Source organism: Phocoena phocoena, chromosome 15, assembly GCF_963924675.1.
Source record: "Phocoena phocoena chromosome 15, mPhoPho1.1, whole genome shotgun sequence".
In the NCBI taxonomy this organism is placed as follows: Eukaryota; Metazoa; Chordata; class Mammalia; order Artiodactyla; family Phocoenidae; genus Phocoena; species Phocoena phocoena.
Window position 1 is genome coordinate 77,531,277 of NC_089233.1, and position 27,647 is coordinate 77,558,923.

General features: G+C 50.9%; 1 protein-coding gene across 1 annotated transcript in view; it reads right to left on the reverse strand.

Moving 5' to 3' along the window:
* Window positions 1-310: 310 nt before the first annotated feature.
* The window catches only part of NFATC2 (nuclear factor of activated T cells 2), a 107,272-nt gene continuing 79,935 nt past the window's right edge, over window positions 311-27,647 (reverse strand). Inside the window, exons 7-12 of the mRNA XM_065893311.1 lie at window positions 12,052-12,107; window positions 11,242-11,368; window positions 8,350-9,039; window positions 3,510-3,560; window positions 3,277-3,403; window positions 311-452 (exon numbers count right to left, since the gene is read on the reverse strand). Coding sequence (XP_065749383.1) covers window positions 311-452; window positions 3,277-3,403; window positions 3,510-3,560; window positions 8,350-9,039; window positions 11,242-11,368; window positions 12,052-12,107 — 1,193 coding nt within the window. The remainder of the gene's footprint in view (window positions 453-3,276; window positions 3,404-3,509; window positions 3,561-8,349; window positions 9,040-11,241; window positions 11,369-12,051; window positions 12,108-27,647) is intronic.

The window sequence follows — 27,647 nt, forward strand, 5'->3', positions numbered from 1 at the left end:
GTGGCGATAGTGACCACAAGCCTAAGAAATACCACTCTAGAAGGCTCAAGAAAACTAGTATCAGGGAGCAGAGCAAAAATGGGAGTGAGACTTTGCTGGATATCTTTTGTTTCGTTTTGTTTTTTCAAGCATGTAAACATAGTGCCTCTGTAAAATACAGATACTTTTATGTGGTCTTTGAAAAGAACGCTGACCAAAGCCCTCAGCGGAAGCCTGGTCTCTACTGGTGCCCAGCTAGAGGTGGCCGCGTGTGAGTTAAACTTGGCACTGGTGGTTTCTGGCAGTTTCTGGTGCCCCGCACAGCCCGGCACTACAACACCTGAATCGGGCTCTCCACGGTGCCGGAAGCCAGGCAATCATTTTGCTTGGTTCTCATCAGAACAGAGAATCCCTGCATGTCACCCTCCATCAGCACCACCGCTGCCAGGGTGGCCGCCAGAAGCCGAGCCCTCCTGGGCCAACACGGCAGCCAGGCACATGGCCGTTGTCAGCAGCAGCCAGGCCGTCCGTGGGCTTTGCACGCCTCTCCAGACAGGAGCTGCTTTGTCACAGGCTGTGCCGGAGGCATAGACCGGCCCCAATTAAAGATCCCTGACCTGCTGAACAAAGCCATGCCAGTCACAGATGGCTCGTCCACCCTCGACTCCTTTCCCACTTCCTGCACATTGGAGGGTGTGGCCCTCTGTCCATTCTTCCCTGGCCTGTTCTCACACTCCGGCACATCCAGCCTCTGGGTAAAGAGCTTTTTAAAAGGACACTCCGGGACCCTCTGCCAATGGCACAACTAGCAAAACCTGGGCCTGCGGTTGGGCCCTGCAATGCTCCACCGAGGGTGCATAGCAGGGGACATGCTAACTGGACTTCCCAGCTGTCCCTGGGCCCAGGGCATCGTCCCCTTGTGCAGGTAAATGTCCCGAGGTCCCTGAAAGAAGCTTGGGAAGGAAAAAAAACCTTGAGCCAGTGCCCTGGGGGCTTTGTCCCCTACTTTGGCTCACATGGAAGAGACGGGGCATACAGGCAAGTGGTCCTCATCGCCAAAGACCAGAATAGCCCATTTTCTATTCTCCTATATCGTAAAAAATCTGAACCATGTCCTACAAGAAGTCAATTAAATTCACAAAGAAAAACAGCAGCTAACGTTTATCGGGAAGTACTTTGGGCCACGCCCTGTTCTAAAAGTATGATGCTCATTAACTCAATACATTCTCACCACAGCCTCGTGAGGGAAGAGCTGGGATCGTGTCCATTCTGTGGATGGGCAAACCGAGGCACGGCAAGGCTAGGCACTTGCCCAAGGTCACAGGGAAGTACGAACGCTGATATTCAAAGCTCCATTCAACATGTCTTACAGGGACATGGCAAGTAAGTCCTGAGAACCGGAAACAAGGCAAGGGGAAGATTCAAACTAGGCCCAACCGAGGAAAGAGAATGCCCGCGGGCAGGCCACTACCTTGCACACATTTTACGCGGCGGGGCAGCACCTTTGGCTCCACCGCCTGGCAGCCCCAGGAGACCACCCCACGGAGAAACGCACAAGGTGTGGCCAGCTCCTCCCGGTGCACCCGAGTGGCTTCCGAGGGTCAAGGGCAAGCTCTTGCCGGCCGCCTAACCTCCATGGGCGAGTTTGGGGTTCATTCCAACCTGCCGTGTTCACTACCGGGGCGGAAGAGAGCAGGCAGCAGGGAATTGAAATTGGGCCAGGTCTGGGCCCCGAGGTGAACAGCACATGTACACTCCACTTCTCTGTAGCCTGAAAGGCAGCCTCTGTGAGCCACAGATCAGTGCGTTCTCTGGGGCTTTTCCCTACCTTTTTTCCATGTGGAGTATTCTCATCTAACAAAAAAGGTCAAAGTATTCGAGTGGCCAAAATAAAGGCAAGGCTGGAAAAGGCACCACAAGAAACTTCAAGTGAAGTAAGGTTATTACAATCATCACCATTACTATTAATGGAGCGAATATTAATCGTTGAACGTCTTTTAGGAGCCTTACTTCCAAGTGCAGATCTTAATGCACGCTTGGCAGTTTGAGTATCTGAACAGGAGGTGTAGTTTTCATGGGTAAGAAAACAGAGGCCCAGAGAGTTTAACTGGTCCAAGCAGGGGTCAGAGCAGCTGATGCCCAAACAGCTTGCTGCCCCCTGGGTCTGCAGCCTGGAAGCCCCATAACTAGGCACCTTCATTAGAACTGAGGGCAGGTCCCAAGGTGAGAAGATACAAAGTGAACTAAACTTGAAACCGCTTTGTACGACCCCCTGCCCTGCTGTGGGTGTATAAACTGGTACAACCACTTTGGAAAACCATCTGGCAAGGGCTCCACTCCTGACCTGTGTGGGCAGCAAAAGAAGAGTTCAAGAGTGTTCATGGGGCTTCCCTGGTAGCGCAGTGGTGAGTCCGCCTGCCGATGCAGGGGACACGGGTTCGTGCCCCGGTCTGGGAAGATCCCACATGCCGCGGAGCGGCTGGGCCCGTGAGCCATGGCCGCTGAGCCTGCGCGTCCGGAGCCTGTGCTCCACAACGGGAGATGCCACAGCAGTGAGAGGCTCGCGTACCGCAAAAAAAAAAAAAAAAAAAAAAAAGAGTGTTCATGGAAGGCTTCTTCATAAAATTGGAAACAACCCCAGTGTCCATCAACAGGAACATGGACACAGAGATTGTAGAACGTTTCCCCAGTGGAATAATCCATGACAACAGAATGAATGAACCTCAACTACAGCCAACAATATTGCCGGATCTCACAAGCTAGTGGCTGACAGAAGGAAGCCAGACACAAAAGGGCACAGCTCTGTGACTTGTTTCTACAAGAAGGCAAACTGAACCTCCGGGGTTTAGAAAGCAGGATCATGGCCACCTTTGTGCAGAAGGCAGAAGATTACATGTCGGGGTGCTCCTGGGGTGCTAACAAGATTCCATGTCATGCGTGGTCTGGGTGGTGATGACCTGGGTGGCCCACCTGGTGAAATGAAGAATGCACTACTGATTTCTAAGTGTGCCTATATTTCAATATTAAATATATAGAAACATTCAAATTTATTCAGTGTATTTCAATACACGATTTTCAAGTATGAAGAATGGGAAAGCAGATTGAAAAGCAAACTGGTTTGTGCTCTTCCTACGTGTATAAACACACACACACACACACACACACATACACACACACACCGGCTGCCATCCTTACAAGCCACTGGCAGAGGCTCTGGCCAATCACTGAGACCTCATCCTTCTCCCTAAGACATTTCCAGAAACGGATGGAGGATCTCCTTTGAGTCCCAGGCCTCACCCCTGTCCCTGGGTGTGCTTGTCCGTGGCCAAGTCTCGAGGCTGCCGGCGTAGGCTCACTACCCCAGAGCCCACGGTGAGATGGCCTGATGACCTGAGAACCCCCAGCTCTTCCGAGAACGCGTCACCTAAGGCACCCGGCAGGAGTGCCCTCCGGGTCCCAGTTCCCCAGTGCCTCTCTGGCCTGCCTGCCCCCCAGCCCGCCCCATCCCGGCACTGCACGAACGCTCGTACCTGCTCCGCACAGGCGCCCTGGGCGGTAGAAAGTGGAGCCGCCCTTTAGTTCTAGGCAGGGGAGGGGATCAGAATTCCTTGTGAACTCATCACATTTTGGCTCTTCCAGTTAGGTTTCCAATAACCGCACTAGTGGACGGAGGCACAAGGCAACCTTTTAAATTGTGCCTCCCCTGCCCCGCCCCCAACATTCCCGCAGCGGGACTCACAGTCTAGTATCTGGGTGTGTCTAAAGCGAGGTAAACCCTTTGTTTTCCACCTCTGCCTCCCTACTGTCCATTTTCCAAATGCAGCCAGTGAAATCTTCAGAAGGTAAATCGAATCGCGCTGCCCTGCTGCCAGAAACCCACCGACACTGGCCCAGCCTCTGACCTCACAGCCTCTGCCGCCCGCTGCTCCCCAAACACCCTTCCCTCCGATGCTCCCCGAAGCCCCACTCCCTCAGAGCCGGCCTCTCTGTGCACTCGGTCTCAGGGGGCCAACACCACCTCCACCCGGCCACACTCCGGCTCCTGACCTTGTGTGCTTTCCCTCGTGGCTTTTTTTTTTTTTTTTTTTTTTGCGGTACATGGGCCTCTCACTGTTGTGGCCTCTCCCGTTGCGGAGCACAGGCTCCGGATGCGCAGGCTCAGCGGCCATGGTTCACGGGCCCAGCCGCTCCGCGGCATGTGGGATCTTCCCGGACCGGGGCACGAACCCGTGTCCCCTGCATCGGCAGGCGGACTCTCAACCACTGCGCCACCAGGGAAGCCCTCCCTCGTGGCTTTTTATCACCACCTGAAATAAGCTGGTTTATTACCTCACATGCTAACGTCTGACTCGTTTCCCCAAAAAAACACCCCACAAGAGCAAGGACTTTTGACTCGCTCACCAGCGTACCCCCTTAGTCCCAGAAGGGTGCCTGGCACAGAAAAGACAACCAGTTGATGCCTTTGGGTGAGAGGGAGGGAGGCTGGTGGAGGAGGGATGGAGAGGAGGGCTCACAGTTCACAGGATCGGGCTACTGCTAGGAGCTGAGGGTATTTGCCAGGTACGACCTGGGGCTTGAGAACAAGAAACTGGTTACAGAGGAGACAAGGGGACAGAGAAAAAAACAGTGAGTGTGCGTGCATTTCTCAAGAGTGCGCCTGAGTTGGGGAGGGCCGAGGAACACGAGGAGAGGAGTGAGGGTATATTTTGCCCTGAAATATCACTTATTTTGTTAGCTCAAAAAGAGACTTTTGGGGCTTCCCTGGTGGCGCAGGGAAGAGAGTCCGCCTGCCGATGCAGGGGACATGGGTTCGTGCCCTGGTCCAGGAAGATCCCACATGCTGCGGAGCGGCTGGGCCCGTGAGCCATGGCCGCTGAGCCTGCGCGTCTGGAGCCACGGGGGAGGCCACAACAGTGAGAGGCCCGCGTACCGCGAAAAAAAGAGACTTTTGGAAAACGTCTCAAGTCTTTGGAGTGGAGAAAGCAGAAGCTGCATTTTGGAGTTCCAGGAGAAAAGGGGGCCAAGACAGACGGCAGCGTCTGTGTGCAGGAATGCAGCTGGGGAGGAAGAGAGGTGGAGCCAGGTAGGATGCCCAGACCAGACAATGGATCGCTCTCATCGTTAGCAAAGGGTCGGGGAAAGATAACCAAACACTGGGGCTTCCCAGGATCACAGGTGAGCAGCGCGGTCCACTTCTAAGACGATGTGTTTGCATTCGGACCCATATCCTCTGGTGACTCTTCTCTTTGCAGCTGCAGAACCTCCCTTTGACCCTCAAAGCACTTAAGCCCAGCTCTCACAAAGTTTCCAAGCAAAGTCTAGTTGCCAAAAATCCCCAAAGGCAAATGAATGGCAGGTGAGAAATAGCCCCCACCTGGGAAGCGCGTTCCGCTGGAGCTTGGGCAGCCAGAGCTGTATTTTGTGGGGAGACCTCCTTTGGGGAATGGACGAAAGGGATGGAAAACGACCTAGGCTGCCTCCCAAACGGACTAGAGAAATGACCCAGGGATTTCCAGTTTACCTGTCAGAAATGCCAAAGAGCTGAGAAGCCTGAATCCCACATTCACAAAGCCAACAGTGGAGTCTGAGAATGTTTCGTGAGTGCACAGGCCAGACGGCGTCTGTGAGAGGGATCTGAAACCCCAGCAGTTAGGGGACAATGCTGCACCCCTCTTCCTGGCGGCTACAGCGGTGGTACAGTTCGGGGCTCACCGCTGGCCAACAGGCCACATAAGCACCTCCCCAGCAGAGGGACCTGGGCTGGGCAGAGCCTTGGGGACAATTCCAGTCAAGCATGGAACATCTAACCAGCAGCCACATTGCTGCCTTTTGGGGACCACACGGGTGGAGATTATTCCCCTGCCCTGTCACGCTCTGGGCCCAGGAACGTGAAGCCCCCAAATTGAGAAGACTGAATACAGCACATGGGACGGGGCGGTGCTTGTTCTGAATTCTGAGATTCCTTCATGTTATTTCTCCCGCACATCAGGGGAGACGGGTCCCAGGCCCGCCACGCTGTATAACTCCAAGGGCCCCCGTTCACAGAGGGTACAATCAAATACAATGTGAGCGGCACCCCCTGGAGCTGTGAGGGTGATCAAGTAATTCTGGCAAGTGCTACCTCCCCCTCGTTTCAGAGACTGATAATGTCCCCTAGCTCAGGAAAGGCTCTGAGAAGTCCTATAGCAAACAAGGTTTTTAAAAACTTGGTTTCATCAACTATTTTTTGCTTTCTCAGCCACAGAACCCTCATTTCAGAGAACACCTCCTAAAATCCCAGGGAACTGGGCTCATGGAGAATGTACTTAAGAAAAGGCTCCACCAGTAGAATCAATTTCACTATCTTGGTTCTCAGAGACAGCCTTAGAGCTGACTCGTGTTACTGACCCTCTGGGAGATCACCCTCACCACGACCTTGAACCTGCCTGTGTTCAGAAAGACACTGAGGAGGCCCCAGAGGGTCTCCATTCTCAGCTGCTTTCTCCGTATCACAAACTTCTGTCTGGGGCTACAACGGATACTTAAAGGTTACTCATGACCACGTGAGGCCCACTTGGAATCTGATGCATCACGGAGAACCACGGATGGACTCCCATTCTCTACCCGAGATGCTCACCACTGGTCTACGATGTGGGATGACGGACAGGGTGAGTGGGAGGGACTGGCACATTTCTCACTCTAGAGACTAAACCAGCGCCGGACAGAGTCCACGGGGGAGAGTGCCAGTCCTTGCTCTGGTATCATTTATTTATGAAGCACCTCTGCCCTGATCCAGCCCCTGAGCGCACACGTGGAGAGAGGTTCCAGTTACAGCCCCATTCCATTTACCCTCTCACTCGGGTAAGGCATTCTGCATTAGTTGAATTTTCTACATGATAACCCCCTTTCGGGTAAAACTTTATCTTCACCATTTTGGGCGTAAATTGTTCAAGAGTGGATGACACCTTGGTCTCTCTTTTAAAATGGAGCACAGCGCCCCGAACTCAACCTGTGTTTGATTATTCAGGACAGATCAATTATTAACTCAGCAATACCTTGAGGTCAGCCCTGTAAGGCACGCGGGGCAGTCTGACCCTATACGAAGTGGCTCTAAGCATCTTTGCTGGATGCATTTGGGGGAAGTTTTTGAAAGACTGTTTTACTAGCGAGAGGACATGGAAACTACAAGAAGTCACTGAACCCCCAGATAACCCGGATCGTCAAAACTTTGCATAAAGGAAAAGTCAATGGTCTCCGAGTGAGCGCCAAAGGATTCCTGCCGCTGGAGCGTCTGATAACTAGCAGCTGGTCTTTGTGATAACTACTGAGGCTATTCGGAAGCTTTCTGCCTTACTTCCTACTTCTTGGCTGGGTTCCTGAGCGGACATTTTCCTAAATAATTGAGGTTTCAGGGTATATCACATGCTACTGCCGGTAGAGTGGGAGGCCGGAGCTGTGGATGGCCGCCAGCGGTATAGGCTTTCCTTCTCCCATTCAGAAATTCAAACCACCTGTCTTCCTTCTTCTGGCGCCCCCAGGGGAAGGCTGCTCTGCCTGCCCCGCCCTCTCTGTCCTTCACCCACACCTGGCTGACCCCAGGTGAGTCCTGCCAACACAACTGGCCCTTCCTCCCTGCGATCACAGACCAATGTCACACACATGGCCACTCCAACAAGACTACCGTCCAGCTGGGCCCCCGCCAACAGACTCAGGCGCCTACAGACACACGAAGCTGCCTCTGCCTCTTTTCATTGGTCCGGCCACCCCATCAGCTGGGCTCACCACAACGGAAGCCCGCTGCTTCCCTCCCATCAATGCGCGGCTCTGTTCCACTGGCACAGGGCAGAGATATGCCCGCAGCCTGCCCGCAAGCCTCCATTCATGCTCCCTTCCGAGAGAGCCACTTTTCAACAAGATTTCTCCTTCCCCCGGCCCCATCCCCCTCCCCCAAACACACAAAAGAGGGCTATAAAGTGGGATTTTTTTTTTTTCTTTCCGGGAATAAAAGGTTAGCTTTGCTTCCTTTCTGTTTCCCTATCCTTGGTCTAAATTTGGCAAGTGGAAAGAGTGCAAGCAGTTAAATTGACCCAGTTCGTGACCGGGCGGACACTCCTAGGGCCGGAAGTGCCCTCATTTGCTCTTTCTGTTGCAAGGGTTGTAGGGGAGCAACTAAAACTCCTACCACCCACCCCAGAACTCCTGCTTGGAGGTGATTCTTGCACAGAGTTGGGTGAGGCCTTAAAGGTTATCTTATTCAACTCCCTCAGATTAAGGAGGGGGACACTGAGGCCCAAACAGGTGAAGGAAGATACCCAGGCCGTGCAGTAAACTTGCTGGGGAGATGCTTCGGGGCACCGAACTCACAGGCAGTGAGAAAAACAAGCATCTTACCGTCATCCAGGTAGGTCTGGTCCAAGTTCTGCTCCTGTTTAATTGTCACGCCCGCGGGTAATACTTCCTTTTGGTCACTGACCGGAGGTCCATTTTTGGCGGCTCTTTGGCTTGCGGCATTCTGCTGCTGAATGACCGTCGGGTAGGAGCCCGGGCTCAGCCTCTGACCTTGACTGACAGGGGGTGGGCCGGGCCTTGTGGTGCCGGGCGCGAAGTTCTCGCAGTACACGATGTGCTGGAACTCCTGGTGGCTTCCACAGCGCAGCTGCTGGCTGGTGGGCGAGTAGTGGATCACCGGTGAGGCCTGCTGGTTGGCTGGACTGGAGTGGAGCAGGGCCGGGCTCTGGCCCTGGGAGCCAGCGTGCACCAGCACGGAGCGGTGGGCATCCGCGAGGGACAGGGGGGCGGCCATGAGGGCCGGCTGCTGGTAGCCCAGCAGGCTGGGGCTCAGGCTCTTGCTCCGCTGGTAGAGGACGGCCGCTGGGTTCTGCTGCTGGTAGCGGGCGTCGGGGGATGAGAGCCCTGAGCGGAATTGCTGGCAGGGAGCCATGGTGGCCACGAGGCAGGAGGGGGACTCGGCCACCATTGGGTGCTGTGGGTAGTAAGGCTGGCTCCCCAGGCCCCCGTGGGCAGGGCTGCAGATCAAGGTGGGGTCGTATTCATCAGTGGGCTCCGTCTTGATGGCTGGGACTGAGAGAAGAGAAAAGCACACGGGGTGCACCATTCTTAGTGCCACAGGGGTGCATAGAGGATTAGAAGACAGCGGTTAGGAACACGGCCTTAGGAGTCCACAAGGGTGGGATCAAAGATCTAGGCTCTGTCACTTATTAGCCTTGGGCAAGAGGCTCCCTGCGCAATTATCTTAGGTTACAAATTTTACCCTGGGTGATGATCTTGAACTACAGGTCTTTCTGACAGTGGAAAAGTGGCTGGTGGGTCTGTGTCAGCCCTTGTGCAGCCTTTTTGCCCAGGGGGAGAGCTCGGGGAAGAACGCTTGATGTAAAATTATGCCTCCGCCGCCTCGTCCCGCTCTGGCAGCTCCAGCCCCCTCCCCTGCTTGCCGTCCTTCATCATACTCACCACCAGCTGAAGTATCTGTGCACTTTACGTGCTCACTTATTATCTGAAACCCCCCACTAGAATGTCAGCTCCTCAAAGGGAGGATTTTTTCTTCAGTGCTGGATCCCCAGCACCTAAAACCGTACCTGGCACTTAATCGGCACTCAGATATTTTCCGGACAAAGGAATGGCCAAACGGTGACTGTCGGCCTCCTTAGTTTTGTAGTACTTTGGGGGAGTGAGGCCTGCTGGCTTGGGCCTCAGTTTCCCCATCTGTCAGCTGGCAGGAACAATCATACCTACCCCATGGGGTTGTGGGCAAGATTAAATGGGATATGTGCGCACGGTGACTGCACACAGTAAGTGCTCAATGCTTGCTGTTGTTGCTACTATCACTATTACTACTGTGAGTGTTGGTGAGGTCACCGTTCCTCTCTCCCCACCCAGGACAGTCACCAGAATCCGGACTTCTCCGACATCCTTTACCGAAGCATCACCAGGCCCAGGAACTGAGGAATCAGTTTCTTTTCACTGGAGTAAATGAATTGGTGACAGGACCATAATAAAATTGTGGGGGGAGCTCCCAAATGCTGGGGGCTGGAGGGGGCAAAGGAGTTCCAGCATCTACAGCAAAAACGCAGCTTTGACTCCAGCTTCTCAGGAAGCCACTCAAAGACCGTCTCCAGGTACCTGGGCCTCGAGTTCTCACTCGAGCCAAGTTCAGGCAGGTGAGTGCTGATGCCCAGACCCAGAGAGGCCTCATCGCCATGCAGGAGGGGCGACGGCACGTGACACATAATTGAAAACCTCTATGTTACAAAGGACCGTTGAACTGCGGTCTAGAGCCCTCCCAGAGATCCTCCCCCAGTTCTGGGTCCCATTAGGCCTTTGCCACTCACGGCATGGTACACCAGTCGTGGGACAATGGAACACTCACCGTGCCACACAAACCCGTGGACGCACGCATCCCACCCAACCCAGGCCCTCACTTTTGTGCTGCCGGCAGCCCAGAGGCTCCACGTGAAACTGTCACAGGTTGGAAATTACACCCTGGCTGACATTCTCAGATTGGAGACTTCCTGGAAAGGCTGCTGGCAGGCCTGTCTCAGCCTTGGGAAGTTTGTGGCCTCTTTCTGCAGCCCTAACCACAACCCAACATAGCAGTAATATCAGTATTACTTATTATCTGAATCCCCTTTCCATCAGTATTATCTTTCATCTGCATCCCCTGTTAGAACATCGGCTCCAGGAGGGCAGGGATTTTTGTCGTGTTCACTCTTGTGTCTCCAAGCTAAAACAGTGCCTGACACTCAGATATTGTCTGGACAAATGAATGAATGCAAAATGGCTCTCGTCGCCCTTCTTAGGACTGTAGTGCTTTGTGAGAATGACGCCTCCTGGCCTGGTTATCCGCCCGGCAACTCCATTTGGCCACCAGGTGACCACCTGCTGTGGGGTCCCTAAGATTCCACATTTTAGGGCATATTCACCTTCTACCTCTATTGTGATCAAATCTAACCCAGGGATAGGAGTCATCAGCTTTGCCACCTTCTGGCGAACAAGTCTACATGTGCCCCATCATTATTCTGCCCTCACAAGGGAATATTAATAACAACGATAGTTAATATTGTTGACGTGCGCTATCCTAAGCACTTTATGTGCATCTGATTTATATAACTCTTATAAGGAAGGTGCCATTTGACAGAGGAGGAAACTGAGGCTCAGAGAGGTTGAGTCACCTGCCCTAGGTCACCCAGCAGATCGCATGCATCCTCACCCAGAGGCTGATGCTGCCTCTCCACACACAGGGGGCCTGCGGAGAGAACTTCTTACCTGGATGGTAGGTAAAGTGCTGAGGCTGACTTCGTTTTCTTTTCCCGTTAATGACATAGAAGTTCACCTTCACTGATGTCCGAACGTGCTTGTTCCGATACTCAGGGATCTCAACGAAAAGCATGTTCTGAAAGAAAGGAGTTGTCAATAATTTAACTGCAACCACATCTAAATTGCCATCCAAGGTCCTATGCACAGTGAACCAGCCCATCTAGAAGGACTCGTGGTGGGGAGGGATAAATTGGGAGTATGGCACACTACCACATATTCAGTATAAAACAGATAAACAACAAGGAATTACTGTATAGCCCAGGGAACTATATTCAATATCTTGTAATAACCTATAATGGAAAAGAATTTTTAAAAGAAGAATATGGATATATATATATATATATATATATATATACATAACCGAATCACTTTGTTGTACAACGGAAACAAACACAATATTGTAAATCAATTATACTTCAATAAAAATAAAGAAATAAATAAAAGTAAAAGGACTCGTGACACGTTCTGTATATTTACAGGCAAAATTCTAATTAAGGGGAAGTTGACTTTTCAGCTGCGGCGAAGAAAGACTTACCACTTACTCTATCAAGGTATATGAAGATGTCACTGCTACAAATCAAAAGGGCGTGGTGCTCAATAAACGTGTAATTCATTCATCAATTCAATACCCACTGAGTGCCTTTTAGGTCCAAAGCACTGGGACTTTGATGAAGGAAGGGGAAAGAAGAGGGAAAGAGAGCACGAGGGAGGTGGGGGAGGGGAGGACAGGGCGTCCGGTCGTCGCGTCCGCGTGCTTACAGGCTGGCTCTTGTCTTTATCCACCGTGGCCTCCATCTCCCAAATCTGCTGCCCATCTGGAAAAATGTTAAAATGACAGACTTTGAAGGAACTATTAGCAACTGAGAATTTAAGACAAAAACTCACCAACTTATATATATCTTGGCTTATGTGTTAGATGATTTCAGTAAAGTACACCTGCGCGTTTGCATTATGGATGCATATATGTACATATATGTATTTTTATTTCTATAAATGCATATTTCTTTTTGCAAAGAGAAGGCACCTTGACAACAGAAAACTGGGCAACAATACAAGATAAGGGAAAAAATAGAAATTGCCCATCGTCCCAATACCGCTATCTTTTTTCTCTATATTTGAATGTCTACATATGTGTCTTTAAAAAAAAAAACAAGTATTGTTATACGCTTTACTTGCTAATACGCTTTGTTCAACCAAAGACTATTTCCAAAACACTCTGCATATGCCAAGACTGTCACAGGGGCCCCATTACAGATCCCTGGCTGTCCCAGACATGACTTCTTCATTGTCTGAGAACACAGGTGGCTCACATATTCTGTCCTAAGAGGCTTAAACAATGTCCTGGCTCGTGAGGCCTTGGAGTGAGTGGAAACACAGGCACCCACCCTTCACCTTTCAGTCAACAGAGAGCCTGGCTCTCATGTGACTCATTACAACAGGCGCTGAGAGGTTTGCTCATGGGTAAACCCTCCTCCCCTGGAGCAGGGCACTGGTTCCCCAGTTCGGGGCCAACAAGTTGGGCCAAACAAAACTCTGCATTTGCAAATAATAGATTTTTTTTGCTGACCACCTACATCGGCCAGTGGCAGTTTTCGGCTGAAACAAATCATTTCCACAAGTGTTTCCAGGGTGTTTTGTGGAACACTCGCTCTGAAGAATGTTAAGTGGGTTTATGACAAAGGAAAGCAAGTTCTACCGGCTAGTAAGAATTTGGAGAAGGCCGAGTCAGAGTCAAGTGGGTTTCTTTACTGCAGGATTTCTCAGAGCCTTTGACCTGCTCAGGTGCAGCATTAACTCTCCAAGGTGGGCTGGGTATGCATCACGTCCTGACATTTCGCCAAAGCGTCCCGCCTCTTTGTAAGCACTGAGTAACCTCTGTGACAGGTTAGATTTGAACCCACATAGTCTCGGCGCTTAAGGGTCACCCAAAGAAATCGGGTTTCTGAGCATTATTTGAACTTGTATAGGACATATTTCCCCAAATAATAACTAATGAAAGATCTTGTGATTGCTACCAGGGCTAATGCAATCTAGATAATCTGAAGAGAGAACAAGCGCTGAGCCAGTTGGAGCCTTCCCCAACAAGTCAGTCTGCAAGTCTTGGCCTTACAGTTCTCTTCAGTGCAATCCCTGAAATGACTAAGGAAGACACAGCTTTCCGTCCAAAGGGAAGAGGAAAACATGGTTAGTGTACCAACTCTCGCTATGGTGTGAGATCCCTGAGGGAGGGACCAAGTTATAGCTGTCACGGTCTCCCCAACATCCAACATACTGCAGGTGCCGAGTAAACATCTCACGTCTGAGCATACAAAAGTGTCAGCAGCTCCAAAGGCTGCTCATGGGGCCAGGATGAAGCCAGGAGCTGACACCAGCCGCTGCTCAGAAGGAAGCAAGAAAGGACAGACGGATAGATGTCAAGGAATTTGAAGTTCAGTCATCAAGATAGGGTATTTCCAGTGTGTAAAGCCCGGGACAGAACGCTTCAGAGAAAATCCTCATTTCTTTATCAAAGACAGGTCAAAGGTCATCCAACAGAGCCGGTAGGAGCTAGGCACAGGTCCTCATCAAAAAACCACGTCTCGGGCTTCCCTGGTGGCGCAGTGGTTGAGAGCCCGCCTGCCAATGCAGGGGACACGGGTTCGTGCCCTGGTCCGGGAAGATCCCACACGCCGCGGAGTGGCTGGGCCCGTGAGCCATGGCCGCTGAGCCTGTGTGTCCGGAGCCTGTGCTCCACAACGGGAGAGGCCACAACAGTGAGAGGCCCGTGTACCGCAAAAAACAAACAAACAAAAAAAACCCACGTCTCTATTCACTAACTGCAGTGCAAGCTCTAAGTCAGAAGATCAAGTAATAAATTAATTGAGGAAATGAACAGCATGTCGACGTCTGGTGTGTCACCCTCCCCCTAGCCTCTCAGTGGCTGAACTGAGTTCTGTCACTGATGGTACCATGGCTCTTTGGGTTTGGTTCATTACCATGTATGAGCGTCACTCACTTAGAAAAGAAAGGCCCATTTTCATGTCTCAAAATTGGGAGGAGAGAGCGAGAAGTACCCAGAAACATGATTGGGAAGTATTAAGCTGGGTCCATAAAGCTGCCACCCAGCTCTCTTCCTTGACTCACGCCAGTAAGTGGAAGATGAAGCATAGAAAATACAAAATGACGGTGCGATGAAAAGGGTGTCACCGTGAGGAGAGTCCTCAAAGTCCCTTCCCCTGGTCTAAGGACCCAAGAGAAATGGAAAGGAGCCCTTCTCCCCAAATTTGACACTTGTCTCCATCTCCAGTGAGCAAAACGCCACCCAGCAACAGCCATAGAATTCTAGGGTACAGGTGCTAGACAGTAGCCTTAAAAATTAGCCAGCCAAACACCATCAGATAGGGAAACTGAGGCCCAGAGAAGGAAGGGGGGTTGTCCAAAGACATGCGGTAGACAGTTATTAAACCAACAATTGGCACAGTCCAATAACAAAGGGAATGCTTGCGAAAGAAGCTGAAGGCTACTAAGTGGAGAGAAGACGCCAGCTTCCTGGGAGGCTGGAGAAAGGTCCTACATAGGGACGGTCTTTTTATGTCGCATCCACCGCATAGGTTCACGCACATCTTCTCAAACCTTTCCCTGCTTCCCCTGCGCCTCCAGAAATACCATCTAAAATCCCACGGCGGCCTTGAAGGCCCTGCCCCACCTTGCTCCTGCCTCCGTTCCAGCCTCTTGGTGCACCATTCTCACCCCTCCTACTACTTTTTTTAAAGCCAATTGGCCTCACCCCAGAGCGCTGGCTTGTTTTGTGACCTATAGTGTGGCTTAGCAAAATGACGTTTTTGCTCCTGAAAAAAAAAAAAAAAAAAGAAAATTCAGATGGTCTGGCCATTCTGGGCACCCCCAACAGGAACTGGACCACGGCGGCCTCTCCGGATGGTGCTGTAGGCGCCACCTCACCACAGCCCCCTGCCCTGGCCCGCACGTCTCCCATCTACTTTCCAGGCCCTACCTTAGTGGACCTTTGAGAGACAGGTACCTCTCCCCACACCATGACAAGGGGAACTTGTCAGGGCTCTGCAGAAAGGCCCTCCACTGGGATGTGCCCGAGGTTTTCTCAGGACTGTACGACATTTTGGCCAGAAGAAGCCACCGCCCAATATCACCTCAGGCAGCGTCCCACTCTGCTGCTGTATACCGCCCCCCCCAAAAAAAAAACAAAGAAAGACCCCCGGCCCTTTCCTATCTGTCAGGACAGGAAAACTCGCTTCCCTTCCTCCTGGACCATAGGCCCCTTGCTCCAAGGACCTGACCTTCTCTTTGCTTCAAAACCAGAACCACATATCCAGGAGGCCCTTGGCCACCACACAGCCCAGCAAGGGCCCCGGTTTGTCGACACAGGGCTCCCAGCGTGGGCCGCAGAGGGTCATCCCTCCACCCGCTCGCTGAGAAGCCCTCCCACCGCCATCCCCCGAGCTCCAGCTTGGCAGCCAGGCGGCCACATCCCAAGCTCCAGATGTCAGCCCAGGAAAGCAGCCTGTGGGGTTTCGGAGGAAATGCCTACTCACCCCAGCGTCCCCCAGCGACACGTTTACTGTAGCCCCCAGCATTCTCAGGCGTGTTCCGTGGCCAGAACAGACTTCCCCTCTATTGGTCACCAGAACGCTCTCCATTTTATCCTACATACCCCAAACTCCCAGCTTTGAATCCCTCCTTGTGTTGCCCCCAATTAGCTGTGTGAGCTGGGATAAGATACTCTACCTCTCTTTGTCTCTTAACCAAAATACGGGGATAATCAGAGCACCTACACATCACAGGTTCATTCCAAGAGAAGAGACCCAGACAGAGTATAAACATTCAACAGACATTGGCAAGCATTAGCAGCAGGGCTAGCAGCAACAGATGATATAAATATTGGCTCCTTTATCATTTTTTTGCATTTGTTCCACGATTGAAAAAAAACACAAGCATTTTTCAATCAGAAAATAATAAAAAACATTCTCTGATTGCAGTTATAAATACATTTGCCTGCAGGCATGGGCTGGAGGGAATTTACAAAAGGACAATGTCTGTTACAGGAGACAGGTGGCATGGTGCCTGAGTTTCTTTCCTTTCAAAAGTGGGTGTTTACACCATTATCTCAACTTTTTAAAAGCCCCAAGGGCAGCTTCAGGCATCTAGCCTGGCTGTGCCTCTCCCGTGGTCCCTGCACTCCTTTCTGAACAAACCAGCCCTCAACGGGAAGTGACAGCTGCCGTTAGGTCCTTGATGCTACATAGCATATGGAAGACACACCAAGGGGGCTGGTCTCTAAGGGTAGCATGCGGCTTACAAAATACCTCAAGGCCATTTTCCTGGGCTCTTCTTCCATTCCCCCACCCCACATGAAATCCCAACTCATAGGTCCTGGGTTTCACCAAGAGAACATACTAATCCCATCCTCTGAATGGACCTTCCAGGAGGCAGTGGAATTCACAGTAAATGCTGGCAGGACTCTCTCAGCCTGATGTCACTCTGACTGGGTTCAAGTCCCATCACTGCCATTTACTTGCTGTGTGGTCCCTGAATGGTATCTTAACCTCTGTGCCTCAGTTTCCTCATAGGCGAGACGATAAACTTAATTTCTTGACTTCAAAGAGCTGTGGTAAGAATTCAAATAGGAATTATACGTAATATCCTTAGCAAAACGCCCGGCCCACAGTGAGCACTGTTATCACTATTACTATTTTAGAATTTGGTATCTCAGGTCCAACTTTAAGGAGAAAGAATTGGCTGGCCATCTCGACCCCAGTATTCTGGTGGGTATCACAGCTTCTCGTTTCAGTTCTTTGCATTACACTTCTCACTGCAAATAAATAAAATGGCCATAGAAAGTATTCATTGATAGGGACAGATTGAATCGATCATGGGCCATCCATACTTGGTATGGAATATCAGGTATAGAAATATCTTCAAATAAGGACGGTCATGTTTTCTGACCTAGAAATGCATTCCTGCTATATTAAAAAGCAGAATTTTTTTTCTTATTTCTTTTTTTTTTGGCTGCGTTGGGTCTTCGTTGCTGCACGCGGGCTTTCTCTAGTTGCGGCGAGCGGGGGCTACTCTCTGTTGCAGTGCGCGGGCTTCTCATTGCAGTGGCTTCTCCTGTTGTGGAGCACAGGCTCTAGGCATGCGGGCTTCAGTAGTTGCGGCACGTGGGCTCAGTAGTTGTGGCACACCGGCCCTAGGGCACGCGGGCTTCAGTAGTTGTGGCGCACGGACTTAGTTGCTCTGCGGCATGTGGGATCTCCCCGGACCAGGGACTGAACCCATGTCCCCTGCACTGGCAGGCGGATTCTTAACCCTTGGGAAGATTCTTAATCAGGGACGTCCTAAAAGCAGAATTTTTAAAGTGTAGCAGACTAGTACATGAGGCATGACATCACTTTGTGAGTCTATAAACATCTCTGCTTATGCTTAAGGAACCTGTGCCCCAAGCTGCCTGGATAGTCACAACCCCACGCTTGGGACTGGATGGATGAGGTGAGACCTTCACACCTTCCTTCACATGATTTAAGAAACATGGTAGAATTATGGGCGATTTTAATTGATGTGCATTTTTAAAACAAAGTTTTTCTCTTAAGAAAAAAGTATATTGCAACTGCCTGTTGATTTGTCTGTCTCCCAGGAGCCCCCTGGGGCCACGATCTTAGAGGGAGGCTGGGCATGGACCCCCAGTGTGGATTAAGCTCGTACAGCACAGCAGGCCCCCTGCAGGCTGCTGGGGCCTTGACACAAGCCACACATGCCCTCTTGCCCTCAATGGCCCCCAGACAAGGAGGCAGGGCCCTGGGTCCCACCGGAGCTCAAAAGAGAAATGGATTCAAGGTTCCTCACATCTGCTGGGATGGGAACACTGCCTCCTTCCTCAGCTTCCGACCCCCGACTCAGCTCCGGATACACTGGCCTCCTCTATCCCCCCAACAACCATGCCTGCCCTTCTCCATACCTCACCAGGACCAGTTCCTCCCCATCCTTCAGGTCTGGCTCAGGGAGGTCCCCCCATCCTCTGTCAGTTTCTTCTCCTACCTTCCACTCTCTGACATCATTTTATCAGCCCACTGGTTTTCCATCTCTCTCTCCTGCTAGGCTGGGGGCTCCCGGAGAGCAGGGCCAAATGGTGGTCTTGTTCTCAGCTTTCTCCCCAGCACTACGTGTCTGGCCCTTAACAGATGCTCAATAAACAATGGTGGGGCTTCCCTGGTGGCGCAGTGGTTGACAGTCCGCCTGCCGATGCAGGGGACACGGGTTCGTGCCCCGGTCCGGGAAGATCCCACATGCCGCGGAGCGGCTGGGCCCGTGAGCCATGGCCGCTGAGCCTGCGCGTCCGGAGCCTGTGCTCCACAACGGGAGAGGCCGCAACAGTGAGAGGCCCGTGTACCGCAAAAAAAAAAAACAACAAAACAATGGTGGACTAAATGAACAAACTGACATCATATTCCCCAGCGCTCAGCCCACAGCCAGAGCTCAGGAAATGTCTGACCACTGGCCTCTCCAGCAAAAAGACCCCACAAAGAGAAATCACCGAACCCTTGTTGAAGAGTCCTTTCTGTGAATGGACTGAGAAGGAATGAGCCTGGAGTACAGATGCAGACAAGGAATCAAACTCAACCAGAGCCACTCAGCCCGAGTTCGAGATAATCCACCTCCGATCCCTACCCCAGGTCTGGGACTTGGAAAACCTGCTCAGAACAGAAGAGGCTCAAGAAGACCAAGTCTGCTTCTCTTGCTCTGGCGGAGATGAAATAAAGGACTTCGGTCTTTCAAGCAGATGTTCGGGCAAACTTCCCCTGTCCTAAATTAACACGGGCTGGCAGCCAGCACAAAAGAGGCTCGTCCAAGTCTTTCCTCAGAGGCGAAGAGAAAAGAGCCAATTTCTTTGGGCAAAGAGGTTGGGTCTAGAGAAGACTTAGTGAGACTCTGCAAGAGGAGAAAAAAAAACTGGGGTGGGAGGAAGCGCATGGCCCAAGTAACACCACAGCCTTTGTTTTAACTTGGCCGCAGTGCCAGGGGAACATGCCTGAACAGCCAGTGCGTCTGTGGATGGATGGCCCCTGTACTTGGGCTTGCTGAGTGGATTCTCTTTGCAGGCAGCTCTTGAACCCTACGATGGAGCAAAGCAGCAAGAAGCAGCAGGGCTGGCGCTGGATCCGGGCTACAGCCTTAGCAGTCAGCCTCGTGTCAGCACTCACAGCAGAAACGCGCACGCTTTCAGGAGGAGGAAAGCAATCCGTCCTCACTGGGGCCGTGAGCGTGCCACCGGGCTCGAGGCAAACGGAGAGGAAATCGAAGTGTCTGCTTGGGTTAGGAAACTGTGTGTGACGCTTCCCAGGCCTGGCCCTGCTTTTTAAAATTAGCTAGATGAAGATGGTTGAAGTCATTTCAGTCTGCTCTTTACAACTGCTAACTAGCAGGAAAACGCATGCTCCCTGGATGCACGGGCTTAACGAGCCCAGCAGATGGGGGGATTGGGAGTGGCCCCTTAGTTAGGATTTCCCCCACCCGAAATGGTACCACTGCCCCTGTGTATTTCCTGAGAGCTGGAGAGGAGTGCCTTGATTCCCACACCTCCCCCTCTCCTCCTGCCCCGCCACTTCCTGGTGGGCTTACCTGCCCTGTCCCCCACCTGCACAACTGCAGCGGCTGCTCAGTCACCTCCCAGCTTCCACTTGTCCCTGCACCCAACCCCCAAAGACCATTCTCCATCCAGATTGCCAGAGCAACCTTAAAAATGTAAATGAGGGCTTCCCTGGTGGCGCAGTGGCTGAGAGTCCGCCTGCCCGATGCAGAGAACACGGGTTCGTGTCCCGGTCCGGGAAGATCCCACATGCCGCGGAGCGGCTGGGCCCGTGAGCCATGGCCGCTGAGCCTGCGCATCCGGAGCCTGTGCTCCGCAACGGGAGAGGCCACAACAGTGAGAGGCCCGTGTACCGCAAAAAAAAAAAAAAAAAGGTAAAAATGTAAATGAGATCATGACACCCCCATGCTTAAAAGCCTCCAAGAGCTACTCGCTTTTGGAATGAAATCCAAACTCCTCGCCACGCCTACATGGCCCAGCATGACCTGACCCCCCCTCCCTGGTGACCTCTCCAGGCTTGACTGGTGTCACACTCCCACTCACTCTCACCCTGCACCAGCCACCTGGGTCTGCTTTCAGTTCCCCAAACACCCCAAGCTCATCCCCATGCTGAGACCCTGGCACGGGGCAGTTCCTTCTGCCATGGACACTCTTCTGACCAACCACGTGGCTCCCTCTTTCCCGCCTTTAGGGCTCTGCTCAAAGCCACCTCTTCAGGGAAGCCCTCCCTGACTGCACCGTCCATGGTTGCCAGATTTAATAAATAAAAATACAGACCGTTCAGTTAAATTTGAATTTCAGAAAATGATGAATACTCTTTTAACTACCAGTTTGTCCCAAGCTCTGTGCCACTGCACAGAACATACTCATATTAAAGAAATGCACTGCTTGAGATTCGAAATTAACTTAGCATCCTATATTTTTCTCTTAACTTCCAGTCCCTTTGCTCTTTCTCCTAGGACTGGTTTCCCTGTCTTCACAGCACTAGCCCTGTCTCAAAGTGACCTCCTTATAAACAAGTTTGAGACTGTCCACCCGCTGAGAGCAGGGATCTCGTATGTCATATGCCCCCAGTGCCTGGCATAGAACCTGCACACAGTAGGGGTTTAATAACATCTGGGGAGCAACTACGGAAGTCCTGGGGGCTGAGTGAGCAGAGGAGTGAGGCTAAAAGAGCAACAACAGGTCATTTACATAGAGGCCGGATTTCAGCTCATCTTTCATGCCTCCAGGGGCACCTCTTCTCAGCGATGGGATGTCATCTCTAGATGTCCCACGCCAGCTCACACAGTCACCCTGGGAACCGGGAAGTGGGAGTTTGGGACCCTGCCTTCCTCTGATGTGCCCTGTCACCTCAGGGAAGTCTGCCAATCTCCCTCGGTGAGTTGGCTTCCCATGTGTAAGATGGGGTCAGGGGGCGGACCATTAGTCATGTTGCCTCCACTGTATCGGGTGTGACAGCAGGAGTCTGAAGGGTCAGGGCTGAGAGGAGGGGAGAGACGCATCCGTGCCAGGAAGGACTCTTCTCCCAGACAAGAAACCAACACAGGCCTGCCTTCCCCACTCCCTGTTAAGTAAACTGAGCTCCCAGAGGACACATGGAAGGTCAGCTGACATTTTCTGGGCACCTCCTATGGCCCGACACTTTCAGATCCTTGATCTCCTTTTATTACTGAAATACCACCAACACCATTTTAGAGATGGGGAAACTAAGTCCCAAAGCACATAATATGAGGCCTATCCAGGCTTCAAGCCAAATCTGCTGGGTGATCCAAAATCCAGCCTGCTGACCCCTTAAATACACACAATTTTTACTTAAAAAAAAAAAGTATGCAACCACAACTGTAGGGGAAAAAAAAATAATAATACAAGAGGGTGTCAGGCCATTCATTAATAAAAGATATCATGATTTTTCTTGACGGAGGTGGAAATTCCAGCCTGCTAATTGCAAATTACAGAACGTCTGTTGGCGCCAAGAACAATTTCTGATGGTGGAAACACTCGGACCCGAGTTAATCAGAAAACATTTCTCTGTGTCCTCTTCTTCAGGCATTTAAACAGAAGGATCCTTTCACTCCAAAGTCTGCTCTCGCATGCAAGAGGACTGAAGTTTGGGCAAATACTCAGCCCTCTGAAAATAAGACCATTTTCTCTATCTCCAGTGGGGCTCCCGAGTGGCGATCCGGCCTCTGTCTTTGGAGGAAAGCTCTGTGTCCCAGCCAGCTGTGTGTAAGGGGTGGGCTCCAGCTCCGGGGGCCAGTGACACGGTGGACGTGAGTCACCGAGGGCAAAGGTCTACAGAGTCTTAGTCATGGGCAAGCCCAGCTTGGAGTCTGACCTCTCCCAGTGGGAAGACCAAAGCAGAGGGACTCCCAGACCAGGTCAATTTTTTCAGAAGACACCAGACCGGGTGAAGCCCAACCCACGGAGAAAAACAGGTGGGAAGAGGAGGTGTCTTCTCTAAGCGAGTTCCAATGTTTCCAGGGCACTAATTCATGGAAAAGTACTTAATTTAGCAAAAAATTTTTATTTTAAGCATATGTATTTGTATTTATTAAACAAAGCTCAAAATACAACCTTTGGGAACCTCCAAGTCATAAAATGACTCACATTAGGATATGATGACTCAGTGGGAAAGAGGGAATTCCACCACCCACGCCTCCTTTCTAAAAAATCAATTTGCCCTCTCAACAGGTGATAGGAGCCTCTGCCATCAGAGTGGTCCAGAAAATCGTCCAACAAAACAAAACACAAGTTCTCTTCAAACAATTTAAGTTTCAAAGCTGAGTAATCCGACGCGGGCAAGTTTCCAACCTACGCCCCCGCGGGACACAGAGAGCCAGGGAGCTACTTGGCTGGGGCCGGGGGCCTGAATTAAGAAAGATTTACCAGCTGAAAAATTCCAAAACCCTGTGTCATGTGGAGGAACCTTCCAAAACATTGGATCCCACCCAGGCGCAGCGAGTCGCTCAAAGCCATGGCAACCCGGTTTCCGCTGCCACATCACTTTTATTTTTGTGTCCTTAGATTTTTTCCTGTTTTGCAATGTTTTGCTGGGACCCCCGACTCCGCCTGAGGCCTGGGTGGCCGGGCGCCAGGGTTACCAGCTGAAGTCAGGAACAGCCTGGACTTCCCGGCGTGACCTTCGCCTAGAAGGTTACACATTTTTTAAATTTCACAGAATATATAAAGGCTTTTCAGCAATTACTGAAAATGGTAAATAGGAAAGATGCTGATCGTTCTGCTGGGTTCTTCTTTGTCCTCTTGGATGTGCCTAGAGAGATTCCTTGGGGATTGATGATAAATGTTGCCTGGGATTCCAGCTCTGTTACCTGCTGTGAGCTGACCTGGGGCCCATGGCTTGACCTCTGTGAGCCTCAGTTGTCTCATCTGTAAAATGGGGGTAATGCGCCTGCCTCTCGGGGCCAGTATGACTATTAAAGGAGAGGACACATTCATTCAACAACATGTATAAGAACCTACTGAGTGCCAGGGGCTGTTCTAGATGCTGCACATACAGAGGCAAACACCACCTCCCCGTCCTCAAGGAACTCTGACGCGGGAGACATCAGAGACAAGATAATTCCAGTAGAGCTAACTACTACTGGGCAAACAGGGCAGGGCAATGGGACAGAGAGGGACAGGGCTGTGGCAGAGGTTGAATAACTTCAGAGCAGTTGGTCAAGGAGGGGCTCCTTAAGAAAGTCACTCTGAGCTGAGACTTGTAGGAGTAGGAGGCCACAACCCATGAGGAAACGGCAAAAGCAAAGGTCCTGCGACAGAAAGGAGTGTGGGGTGTTTGAGGACAGAACGAAGACAGCGTAGCTATGGCCAAAGGAGCAAGAGGGTGAGTCTAAAAGCTGAAATCAGAGAGACGGGCAAGGGCCAGCACATACGGGCTCCTGGAAGTCATGCAAATGATTAAAAATGGTAATAAAAACAATATAATAATCATTATTATTACTGCTGCTATAAATACGATGCCATTTTCCAAAACACCGAGCTTTTCTAACTTAAGAAACACCACGCTACCCCTCTCCTACTGTTTTTCCACCGTCCTCCAATTTGTCATCCTGCTGGAGTGGAACTGCCAATTCCATCTCAGTCGACGGCTATAAAAAGAACTTTGGAGCTGGTGGTGCCGATGACCCAACAGGGGGGCTAAGATTAGCCCAGGAGGCTGTCCACCTTTCCTTAATGTGAGAACCAGCTGGGGTTCCCCTTCCTTGGAAAACTTCAACTGTTCCACTCCGCCCCACCTCGCAGCAGCCCTGCTGGCCAAACTGTCCATGGAGATGGGAACGGGGCTGCGTTTTGGAAAAAAGAAGTTGAGCAACAGGGATTCCCCCTGCAGAAGGCAGTCCTGGGCTGGGAGGCAAGTTCTTGGGGTCAAGAGAGCAGGGCTGGCTCCCTGCAAACACAAGGCAACTCCCCACCTCTGTCTGTCAGAGCCACCCGGAGCCAGACATCCCACGAGAGAAGCCCACCACTTCTCTGAGGGCCCAGGGACACCTCAGACACCCCGGCTTGTCTGTTGGCATCGATCCAGGGACCGTATTCACCCCAGGTTCTTGTACGTTAGACACGCCACAGTCCTAAATGGACCTACCTGGCCTCGGTGACTTGCGGCAGAATTCAAGAGTCTATCTCACCACAAAATGGTTCAAGTCAGTGGCTCAGAGCAGCTAAAGGATCTTCAGACAAATTAACCTGGTTCTGAACTTTTTCAAAGTAGAAAAGCTAAATGATCAAGGATACAGATTCTAGAGCCAGGCTTCCTAGGGGCCAACCCAGCACTGCCATTTACCAGCTGTGTGATCTTCGATAAGTTATTTAACCTCTCTGTGTTCAGTTTCTCATCAGAAAATAGCTATCTTGTAGGGCTGCCATGAGGAATCAGATTGTTAATACATATGAAGTGCTTAGAACAAGGCCTGGCACATAGTGTATTATTACTTATTCTTGTTTTTCAGTGTCTCTTCGTTCCATGAGATAAAATCGTACCCGTCCTTGTCCTTCCACAGCCAAGATTGGTGATGATGATGATGAGAATAATAATAAAAGCTGACATTTAATGAGCATCTGTAAGGTGCCAAGCTCTATGCAAAGAGCCTAAACTGTATCATCTCATTTAATCTTCTTGTCTCTCAAGTGAAGTAAATCATCTGTATTTTACAAAAGAGGAAATATTGGCTCAGAGAGGTGACATGACTTACCCAGGATGACAAAGCTACCAAACGCAGATCATGGGTTCAAACCCAGGCCGTCTGACCTCAGAGCTATGCTGGTAACCAGTGCAGCTTACAGCCTCCCAGAGTCTGCCTGCCAGGCCCGCACTGGGGCAGTGTGTGTCCAATAAACAGTGTCTACGGCCTAAGCAATGGGAATACTGGAGAAACCGTAAAAATAACAACGAACACTCCACAAGCACGCCCGACGTGCTGAGTGCCCGCTGCTTGCTTATGCGTTTAACTCTGGGAGGGCAAGACTGTTATTAACTCGCTCACTGGAATCTGAGGTCCAGGGAAACTGAACAACAGAACGATGCTGTATTATCTGCAGGTGAGTCCGCTAACCTCTCCAGGCTTAGCCACCTGCCTCCCGCGGGCGTCCGGTTCGACGAGACAAGATGCGGAACGCAGCAGGCAAAGGGCCCGCCCACAGACAGGCTTCTGTATTATCATTCCTCTTCTTATTAACATGCAATTTTTCACAGTTGAAACAGACTCTGGGTTTTCCTCCCTTCAAGAGGTAAACTGAAATTTCTTCTGAAACCAAGAGAAGGAAAGCTAGAGAGTAAATGCCTTCCATCCATCCAGCCAGCCAGCCAGCCAGCCAGCAAATACCTACTGGAGGCCCTTGAGTAGCCTCACAAGCTCTCTAGACAGTTTAAAGCTGTCTGGCTCCTAATTCCACAAGGAACTTGGTAGCACCTGGCCTCCAAGCCATCCCTGCACACTTCCAGCAGCCCCTCAAAGAGACTGCCAACCTGGACACAGAGAACAAGATGTCTGTATATTACTAGCATTTCCCCTCTGCCAATAAGGCGCCTTGAAGCCATACACTTCTTGTGAAAGTCAGCAGAAGGCCAGCAGGATGATTTCCTGGTCCTGGAGATCCATCAGGTAATGTTTACTTGGCCATTTACATTTCATGTCACTCTCCTGCTCAAGAACCCACCATGGCTCCCTGTTACCTTACTCATGTGTAGACTAAACCAAAGCCACGCCTCTACCTGGCATCAGGAGACCTTTCCGCTCTGGGCGTCGCCTGCTCATCAAAGCACTTCCTGGTGACAACCAGCCTCTACTCCAGCCACACAGGTTTGCTCTCTGTCTCGTGAGAGCCTAGTAACTTCTGGCCACGAGACTGCTGTTCCACCACCTGACAAAGTCTCCTCCAAAATGTATCAAGACACTTAAAAATGTGCACGCCCCTTGAACGCACTACACGGCATGTAGGCCTCAACCCTCGGAAATAACAATAACAAACAGCACCAGCTAATACACGTCAAGCACTTACTATGTACAGTTGGCCCTCCGAATCCACAGGTTCCACATCCATGGATTCAACCAACCACAGATAAAAATATTCCCAAAACAATTCCAGGAAGTTCCAAAAAAGCAAAACTTGAATTTGCCATTCACTGGCAACCATTTACATAGCATTTACCTGGTATTAGGTCTTATAAGTAATCTAGAGTGATTTAAAGTATATGAGAGGATGTGCATAGGTTCTATGCAAATACTACACCACTGTATACAAAGGACTTGAGCATTCGCAGAGTTTGGTATCCAAGGGGATCCTGGCACCAATCTCTTGCAGATACTGAGGGACACCTGTCCCAAGCATTTATGAACTCTTAATCATATGACCACCCTACGAGGTAGAACTGCCACCATTCTCTTTATACAGAGAAGGAAACTGTTGCCCAGAGAGGTTAAGTAACTTGCCCAAGGTCCCCCAGCTAGAAAGTAGTAGACCTGGGCTTTGAACACAAGCAGACTGGCTGGAGAACATGAGTCCTTACCTAGCTGACCAAAGGAATATCGAGGATGTTCATCACTGAGTTACTTACAATAGCACAGAGTTGGAAGCAGCCTAACATCCAATAAAGGGAGAATGGTTAAATAAAGTACTGGACAACTATATGACAGATGCAATGCACCCACTTACACATCTGCGTTCCTCTCCCCTCACGGCACTACCACAGCCCCTCAAACCCGCAGGGACTGACCACATGCCTTCTGAACCACTCAAACCCACCTGTCCGTCTCCCCACTGCCACAGCCTTACTTAGTGCCCGTTTTTTGTGGGGTTTTTTTGGCAATGGCTTCATCAAACTTCTTTAAAACCACCTGCCTTCTATCATGCTTCCAAAGTGTAAGGAAGGAGTTGTCACACCCTAGTCACAGGGCCAGCCCATCTCAAGAAGAGGCTTTGTGTGACCTGGGAAGAAGCACCCCTTCCCTAAGACACTCCGCTTCCTCCCATCAGAAGTTTAGTAACACACAGCTCCAGGATGTACCCAGTTTGAATGGCAGCCCCCAGAGGAGGTACCCTCATGCAGTGCAATATCCCCACAAGTGGACAACCTGCCTGTGACAGTCTGTGGATCTTCCTCAGGGCAGTAAACAAACAGACGAACACCCCTTTGAATTAACTGGAAATCATGTCATAGGAAGAAAAAAAAAATCTTGGCCTAGCATCGATAACTATCAAATAAATTATATAACCTGATATTTTTCCTACTTTTGAT